General features: G+C 45.9%; 1 protein-coding gene across 4 annotated transcripts in view; it reads right to left on the bottom strand.

The window, feature by feature from the left end:
• Positions 1-1,212: 1,212 nt before the first annotated feature.
• Positions 1,213-8,937, bottom strand: part of RANBP3 (RAN binding protein 3) — a 41,659-nt gene continuing 33,934 nt past the window's right edge. For all 4 annotated transcript variants that reach the window (XM_054981209.1, XM_054981211.1, XM_054981212.1 and 1 more), the window contains one exon: positions 1,213-3,878. In XM_054981209.1, the coding sequence (XP_054837184.1) occupies positions 3,835-3,878 (44 nt within the window). In that variant the 3' untranslated portion in view covers positions 1,213-3,834. The remainder of the gene's footprint in view (positions 3,879-8,937) is intronic.

Genomic DNA, 8,937 nt, shown 5'->3' with positions numbered 1-8,937 from the left:
TTAAAGGTGTCATTCTCTGCTTCTGAAAAGTTAAATTGCACAAACTGAGTTTGGAAGGAGGCAAGGAGATCAGAAGTTAATTCTAGCTGAGGGAATTGGAAGTTCCCTAAAGTGCTTAAGAATTAGCCCAAACTCCACTATGCTGTTCAACTCACTCTCAACATTGCTGGAGCTTGTGATATTGCTAAGATCAGGTGATTAATTAATGCTCAGCCCTGTGGGCTGATTTAGTATTTCCTCCCCTCCTCTTAAAAAAAGGCGGGGGGGGGCTTGCTCTTTGAACTTTATACATGAATCCAAGCTAGTTTTTTTTTTTAAATGAGGTTTCTAGTTTCTAGGATTGGGAAGACAAACTTGAATGTGCATGAAACAAGCCTGCTAAAACATACCAAGCCAGAGGGAACCAAAATAAATGTCCAGTGATTTGAGGAGTGCCACCAGGAACCTGCATTTTCTCACCAAAATTTTCTCTATTCTGCATAAATGGGACTGGCCCGGGGCAGAAGATGACTGCGGTTACTAGGCTCTTGCTTCTGTGCCCCAAAATACAACTGGGGAGAAGGCTGTGAATGCCTCCTTCTTGCCTTCGATCTAGATCAGTTTCAGGAATGGTATGCCTGAATATGGCAAGGAGAGTCCCTCTCAACTAGACCCTGCAAACTTTGGCTGAAATTGACAAAGCCAGAGATTAAGGAAATGGGGGAAAGGAGGGTTAAGTAACAGCACGAACAGAAATACTACAGGAGGCAGCCAGATCTAACCATCCAGCCAATGCTCAGTGCAAAGCCTCTCCCAGCACAGCCCTACTCTACAGGACGTGTGCCCAGCTTCTACCTCTCTTCACCTAGTAGTATCACATGGGGAAAAACAGAAGAATGGCTGCAATTGGCAAGACATTTTGACACCCACCTTTCAAGCAGCTTTTTTTTTTATTGTTGGTCACCTGCAGCTTTGCAAAGCAATTGAAACCCACTTACGAGATACAGTCTTAGCAGCCTCTACGTAGAAGTTTCATTCAGCTCTCATGGCTAAGAGAGACTTACCTGTATGCATCTAATTCCTTTTTGCAGTCATCTAGGATCAGTAGTCGGCTGGGCATCTTGTGGCTGTGAATTCCACATGCAATGAGGGGGAAAATCTACACTATTGGTCCAGAATAAAAGCCGCAAGAACTTCCCTTCTCCAGAGAGACCAAAAAAGAACTGGCAGTAATGATTTGTTACAAGTTTTAATGTAATTCCCAAATACATCTGATATGACCATCATACAGAAATCTTCCAAAACACACGGGCATTGTCTGGTTTTTACTCGTCACTAGTTGGCTACGGCTTGAAGCAGAAAAGAACGTTAATAAAGTCAGTTTCTGGCCCATCTGACCCTCCTTCTCCAAAAAGCCACCGCAAGGTTTTTCTGACATGCCGAAGTTCCCAAAAGAGGGTCTGTGGCTACTCCAGAAGCAACGTGGAATCTCCTTTGCTTTGCCTGAGGTGAGTCTGCTGGATCCAAACTGCCACATCAAAAATAGCTGCCAGATTTATAAGAACTAAGTCCATGGGGAATTGTTTCAACATCCAAGTGTTAAAAAGTTCTGGAGAAAGCAGCTGCCCCCCAACCCCTACAGTTGCTTTCTGCTGATGCCTCCAAAGTCATTCCCACAACTCTCACATGTGAACATACTAAAAATAACCCCGTGGCAATCCCAGATGTTCTCAGGAAGCAGACCCCCCCCATCCCACCCCTAACACACCCGCTTTGCCAGAGTAAACTGCTTTAGGGGCTCGCTCCTCCTCCCCCTATTTAAATACTAGACATCAGAATGCCACCACATTTCAATTTTACCAGTTTAAAGCTGTCCAAAGGTTTAGTCTCCTTGATACAAGCGCCCCACCCCCCACATATTTAACAAACCAGTGCCCACGAGTTTCACAATCCATCCAGACTTCTCTGCAGCTGGCTAGTTTCACTCTATATGGGAAAAGAAATTAAACACTAGAGGAGGTTTGGAGAAGGAAGGGGGCAAAAGGAGACAGATACAGCGGAATCTGCCGTTTTCTCTCTTTGCTTAGCCAAAGAAACTTGTTAGCTACTAGGCAGCTTCTTGAAAAGGGAAATAAGGCCTGGTTAAGACAGACAACATGTAGAGAAGGGGTGAGATAGCTAACCCTGGCCACCACCCCTACGTCTTCTTCCTTCATCAAGTTGGGGAAGGGTGGGGGGTGGGGGTGGAATCCAAAACAAACGTATATGAACAATGGGAGGAAAAGCCCACACAGAATACAAAGCTGCTGAAATTGCTTCTAGAACATTTCTGGGCAAAAAGATCTGTCTTGTTTTGGGCAAGGATGCAAACATGGGTGGCCAGGATCCAGCAAAGAGGATTACGTAAGCCCCTGCAAGGGCTTCTCTGCTGCTGATTAGAGAGGACGGAAGAATCCCCCTCCCCCCACAACCAGGCCCCTGGTGCAAGGGAGGCCTTGCCCTCCAACAACTAGCAATGGCGAGTGCTTGCATGTTCAGGCAGAGGGTCTTTTCCTGAAAGATGCTGCTCATACCACTGGGGTTATTTGGGCAACCAAGACAAAGCTAGCCATGATTCTTCAGAGGTCAAGACCTCCCCAAAAGGACGACAGCAGAAAGATCTAAGGGGGCATATTCAGGGCATCTGCATCTGATGGGCGGGCAGCCCCCTGCTTGGGAAGCTCCAATTTAGGCACAAACTGAAGCCCCTCACTGGCAGAAGACACGAGCTTGTAGTGAGAGGATGGGATGGCAGCAGCGTTTCAGCAGTTGGCCCCGCTCCACCAAAACAGCATCTGTGTTCTTGAAAAGAGAAGACTGCTGCGTCCTACTCAGCTGTTAAGCACCGTGGTGAGATTGGGAGGTTACGAGGCAGGAGCAACACACAGCCTGGTACATTAACACCTGTTTTGTGTGTGCGCGCGCGCATGTGCAGGCACACATCTAGAGTGGCTTAGCTCTCCCTTAAATAGTAACAGAACAGTACAAAACAGAAGGGGGCTCACTTGCTCATCACACTAGAGTATCTCATATAAAACTAAAATAAAAAAGTTGTCACAATAGAAGTCTCAAATAATAAGAAGAAAAAGGAAGGGTCTGTTAGCACACCCTCCCTGCTCCCAGTTGAAAGTCTCTTCTAAGCTCAGAAAACGGCTGTCCAGGTATTGTTTTTAATCTCTGTGTGGAAAAAAAATCTAAACACAAAACACAGCCTGTCAGGCAAGCAGCACTTCCAGGCTTCTGTACAGTTCCACGGGATTGGAAGTTGAAAGACGAGGGTCTTGTAGTTTGCAATCCAATGGAGAGAGGAACCATTTCAGAGCCTTGGGGCAGAAGAGAGCTGGTGATGGGAGAGGCAGACACTGGGCTGAGGAGGGGGGGGGGAGGGAGACAAATTCAAGTAGGGGCCGCACTGGAAGGTTCCATGGTGGAGAGGAGAGAGCCAGGAGATCCCGCAAACAGGCTGTGGTGAGTCACACGATGCCTTAACAGTTAATAGCAATTCACAGCAGGGTGGGGGAAAGGGTATTTCTTCCCACTCATCAATATGATGAGCATTGGTGTCCCCAAACCGCATCCAGCAAGTTTTGCCCACAGTCTGCTGCTGTTTTTTCTTTTCTTTTTAATATGGATTCAACTGATCCAGCCCCTCCCCCAAAATCCAACACACACACAAAAAAACCAGAACAGGGATGCACAGTTCATATGCCTCGGTGCCTCGATTGCTGGCCTGGAGCAGGACATTCCACCAGAAGGTCTTGGCTGCCACGGCTCTGGCCAGGCCGGAGGGGGGAGGGGGACGACGGTTCAGGGCTGCTATGTGCTCCCACCCGTTTGTCCATCACCTTCGTTGGGAGGGCCTGCAACGGATACAAGGAAGCTTGTGAATCATCTCTGGCTTTGCAAAAGGACACTCACAACAGCCTGCAGGACAGAGGGCCTGCCTTCACCCCACCCCCCACCCCCGACTCTCCTCCTGGCCCATCCCAGGCCTCTGGTGGTGGTTACTGCCTGGTTTAAAACATTTATTTGCTAGTTATTTTCTTGGTTAAAATACTTCCACTTTGCTACACAAAGCAACGTCCAATATTAACTTTAAACAGAAAATAAGACACAGAATAACAACAACATTTGATTTATATACTGCCTGTCAGGGCAACTTAACACCCACTTTTTAGATAGTATATCATTATTATCCTCACAACACCCTGTGAGGTGGGTGGGGCTGAGAGAGCTCTGAAAGAGCTGTGACTGACCCAAGGTCACCCAGCTGGCTTCAAGCGGAGGAGTGGGGAATGAAACCCGGCTCTCCAGATTAGAGTCCTGCCGCTCTTAACCACTACACTAAATTAGTCTTATTTATGTTATTTATAGTCCATCTTTCTCACTGAAACTCAAGGCTGATTACACAGTGTGAGTCAGTAGAGTCTGTTTCAAAGAAATCTAAATTAATGACCTAATAGATTCTATAAATGCAAATTTGCAAAGATTTAAAACCAGCAGAAATCCAACAGAGTTGAAGAGATGCTGAAACACAACATAAGCAATTCTAAGACTGGCATATTAAACAGCAGAAGAACTAACAACAACAACAACAACAACAACTTCGATTTATATACCGCCCTTCAGGACAACTTAATGCCCACTCAGAGCAGTTTACAAAGTATGTCATTATTATCCCCACAACAAAACACCCAGTGAGGTGGGTGGGGCTGAGAGAGCTCCAGAGAGCCGTGACTAGCCCGAGGTCACCCAGCTGGCTTCAGGTGGAGGAGCGGGGAATCAAACCTGGCTCTCCAGATCAGAGTCCCACACTCTTAACTACTACACCAAACTGCTGTAGGATCATACTTACAGCAATAGTGGTGAATTCTATCAGGACTCCCCAGCCCTTTGCTGATGCATCTCTTTGAAACTGCCTCCTTATAGTACAGCCCTCCTATCTGAGTAAAAAGCCCTTATGGATAATTCAGTTTTGCATCATCTGTGGAAGGCCAGGAGAATGGTAGCTCTCCTGACCTCTTTAGGCAGGCCATTCCATAAGGTGGGGGCCACCACAGAGATTGCGCGTGTACAGGCAGCCACTGATTTCGCCCATGTGCACCTGCAGAAAGCCCAGTTCAGATGAGCAAAGCACCCTGTGGTGATTAGGACAGTGAGACACTGGGCGTTATCTGCATATTGATGGAATCCAATTCTATAGCTATAAATATACCTTTAAGAAGATAACTATTTTTAAACCTCCAAGTTTATGAACCTATTCTGATTCCAATACAGTTATCAATATTCTGCCACCATCATGCACGTATTCTTATACAGAAATTCTACTTTTGTTTAAACAAAAAAGGATCCTTTTTTATCTCACAACTACCCCCATGTACTGACTGTCCTGTCATACCCACTACCTATAAACAAGCTTTCCTACAATACCACTGAAACTGAAGAGATCTAAGGTGGGAATGGCAGCAAAACCCTTTTTGGGAACACTGAGGAAGTCGATATATTGTTGAAGGCTTTCACGGCTGGAGATCGATGGTTGTTGTGGATTTTCTGGGCTGCATAGCCCCACGGCTATGCAGCCCAGAAAATCCACAACAACCACTGAGGAAGTCAGTCAGGAAGAAATATACAGGTCACACAAGGAGGACAAAATGCCACAAGAGATGGTAGTAATGGGATTCACACTTTGAAAGGGAAGGAGTTCTCAAGCTAAAAGCCTTGGTAAAGTAGGGAACACCTGAAGCTCTGTGTGTGTGTGCGTGTGTGTGTGTATACACAAAAGGAGCGTTGGTTGTGACTGGGGTCCTCCTGAGGTAATAGTGACTTAGGTAACTTAGGAGGAGCTGAAATAAAGATCTAAAGTATTTTAAACTAAAACCTTACACCCTGCTTGGAATGTATTTAGAAATCCAGTAAGAAAAAGGAAAGTTTTTGAGTCCCAATTAATGACAAGAAGATAATCAACAGCACAAGAAGCAGGGTCCAACCCCCTGCTATAGCCTTCGTAGAGACTCTTTTCTACTTAAAAGGTGAAAGCACAGGGGGTCCCCTGGCAGCACAAAGGCAAAAATGGGCGGTGCATGGACTGTCCCACTGAGTGGCAAGGCCAAATCGGTAGCACCTCCTATCAGAGTATCTAGGTGGTTGCATCCATTGGTTGAGAAAAACACAACTGCCATGCTTTCCATGACAACATGGAATGTTTGCACTGAAATAAAAGACAAAGAAAAGTAAGGTCCGTCTCGTGCTCTAGGTGAAAGTAGTAGTATGACGAACTCATTTTGCATTAGACCAGGAACAACCTGGAGACGCCCCATTACAGCAGGGCTACTGCAGGGGCAGCTCCCGAGACAGCAGGCGCAGGCCTCAGAAGAATGCCACGGGCAGAACGCAGTGCTGAGAGCATGAGAACGGTGCACGCATGCTCTGTCTAGGAAACAAAGAAAACACATCTGGGAAACCCCTGATGAGTGAAACTTAAACCAAAGATCAAGTTCTGCCAAGGAGTCGCATACAATTATGCAAGAGCGCAGGAACTGCAATTCTGAAAACGAAAAAGCTCAAGAGAGCCAGTTTGGTGTAGTGGTTGAGAGAGTGGGACTCTTATCTGGAGAGCCAGGTTTGATTCTCCACTCCTCCCCTTGAAGCCAGCTAGGTGATTTTGGGTCAGTCACAGCTCTCTCAGAGCTCTCTCAGCCCCACCCACCTCACAGGTGTTTGTTGTTGTGGGAATAATAACAACATACTTTGTAAATCACTCTGAGTGGGTGTCAAGTCATCCTGAAGGGTGGTGTATAAATCAAATTTTATTATTATTAACCATCATAGTAAAAATCAGAAGGGAAACGCTTTCTCAACTAGTAGGACGGAAAAGGGGGTTGCTCTGGAAAGGGCCAATAACCAGCCATCAATAGAGCAGGGGGAAAACTGTATTTCAGCCCCATGTGGGATGTCCTAGTTGTCCTGCATTTTATGAACATCACCAATACACATAATTAGATGACCTGGACCGAAAACAGGGTATTTTCATCTGCCCTCCTTAACCTGTAAGGAGCATTCAAAATAACACCCTTTATTCTGTCTCAGGGGGGAGTACTGAATGGAATAGTTCAATTAACGGGAGGATAGGCAGCCTCCCCTGAACAGAAAGGAACTCCCACACTTTATTTTGGAAATGGGTGTGGGCAGGAAATTAAGAAGTTAATTTTAATGTGTTTGTTATACTACTAGAAGGAATTTTAAGTACTCCACAGAGGTGCTTACAAGCTTGACAGCAGTATCTGGATTGCTGGTAAACAGCTGCATCTTTAAAAAAAATACCAAGTTTCTCACCATTTCCAACCCTTCACAGCATTTCCAATAAGCACAAATGAAGTCTGTTCAACACCCTTGCTATACACCAACAACAAGAGGAACTTCTTATGAGAAGCAGCGGGAGAGAGCTGGGAACCCGGATGGGTAGGAAGTAGGAAGCGAAGAGAGCAGAGACAAAGCAAGAAATCATACTCGATATAGAATGTTGGGAGTGTGGGCCCAGGAGGGTGCACGAAGGATCCCCTGGCCTCCAGAAGGATAATTAGACCACGGAGAAAGAGTTGGCAGGCTCCAGTTTGCAGAAATGTGAATATGCTTGTCTTCTGAGGGAAACTGTGGCAAGATCAATCCATAAAGGAAACCAAAGCGAAATGGACTGGGAACCCAAGAACACCAAAAGAGCCCCACTGAATCAGAGCAGTGGCACGGAACCCTCTCTCTGGCTTCACGTCGTGGCTAAGCTGCTGCTCTTGAGGGCCAGCATGGAGGCAAAGCCAAGCCCCTCCCCTCCCAGAACTGATATTCAGAGGTTTGGTGCCTCTGAATATGGAGCTACCCTTTATTAACCACGGCGAGTAGCCATTGATGGACGTGTTCATGAATCTATCTGATCTCCTTTTAAAACCATCTGTACGTTCTCTGCCTGTGAATTCCACAATTTAATTTCCTGTCGAGCAAGTAAGTATTTCCTTTTGTGTGTCCTGAAACTATTTATGGAAGAAAAAGTCTCCCTCTATCCACTTTCTTCACCCCATCCATAATTTTACAAACCTCTACATGACTCTGACCCACCTTTTTTCTACACTACACAGTCCCAGACTTTCCAGTCTTTCTTCACAGGAAAGGTGCTCCAGCCCCCAAAAATACCTTGGTTGCCTTCCTTTGTACTTCCTTTTTGCATCCTTTTTGTGATAGTGACCAGAACTACACACAGTATTCCAAATGAAGCTACATCACAGCTTTATACAAGGGCATTACAATATTGGCCACCTTATTTTCTAACCCCTTCCTAATAAACATAGAGTTTACTCTTTTCACCACTGATGCACACGAGGCAGGTATTTTCATCAAGCTTTCCACTACAGCCCCTAAAAATCTCTTTCAACCTTAGTTTCAGCCAGTTCAAAACTCATCAGCATGAATTTAAAGTTAGGATATTTTGTTCCAGTGCGTATCACCTTATGCTTACCAACACTGAACTTCATTTGCCATGGTGTTGCCCACTCACGCAATTTTGACAGATCCTCTCGTGGCTCTTCATAATCTGGCTTGGTCATCACCATCCTGAATAATTCTTTGTCATCTGCAAACTTGGCCACTACAACGGCTCTCCCCCAATTCTAAACCACTTATGAACCAATGGGAAAGCACGGGCCCCAGTGCTGCTGCTTGTGGGACTCCTGCCCACTTCCCTCCATTGCGAGGACTGTCCACCATTTATTCCTACTCTCTGCTTCCTGTTTAGCCAGTTTCTAGCCCATACAGGACCTGTCCTCTAATCCCATGACTGCAAAGCTTACTCAGGAGTTTCTGGCGGGGTGCTCTGAGAGGAAACCAACCCCAGGCAGCAGCTCCAAATCAAGAGTCTGACTGCTTTGTAGTCTA

The sequence above is a fragment of the Eublepharis macularius genome, chromosome 5 (assembly GCF_028583425.1).
Source record: "Eublepharis macularius isolate TG4126 chromosome 5, MPM_Emac_v1.0, whole genome shotgun sequence".
Lineage (NCBI taxonomy): Eukaryota > Metazoa > Chordata > Lepidosauria > Squamata > Eublepharidae > Eublepharis > Eublepharis macularius.
This window is presented reverse-complemented; position numbering and strand designations above follow the sequence as displayed.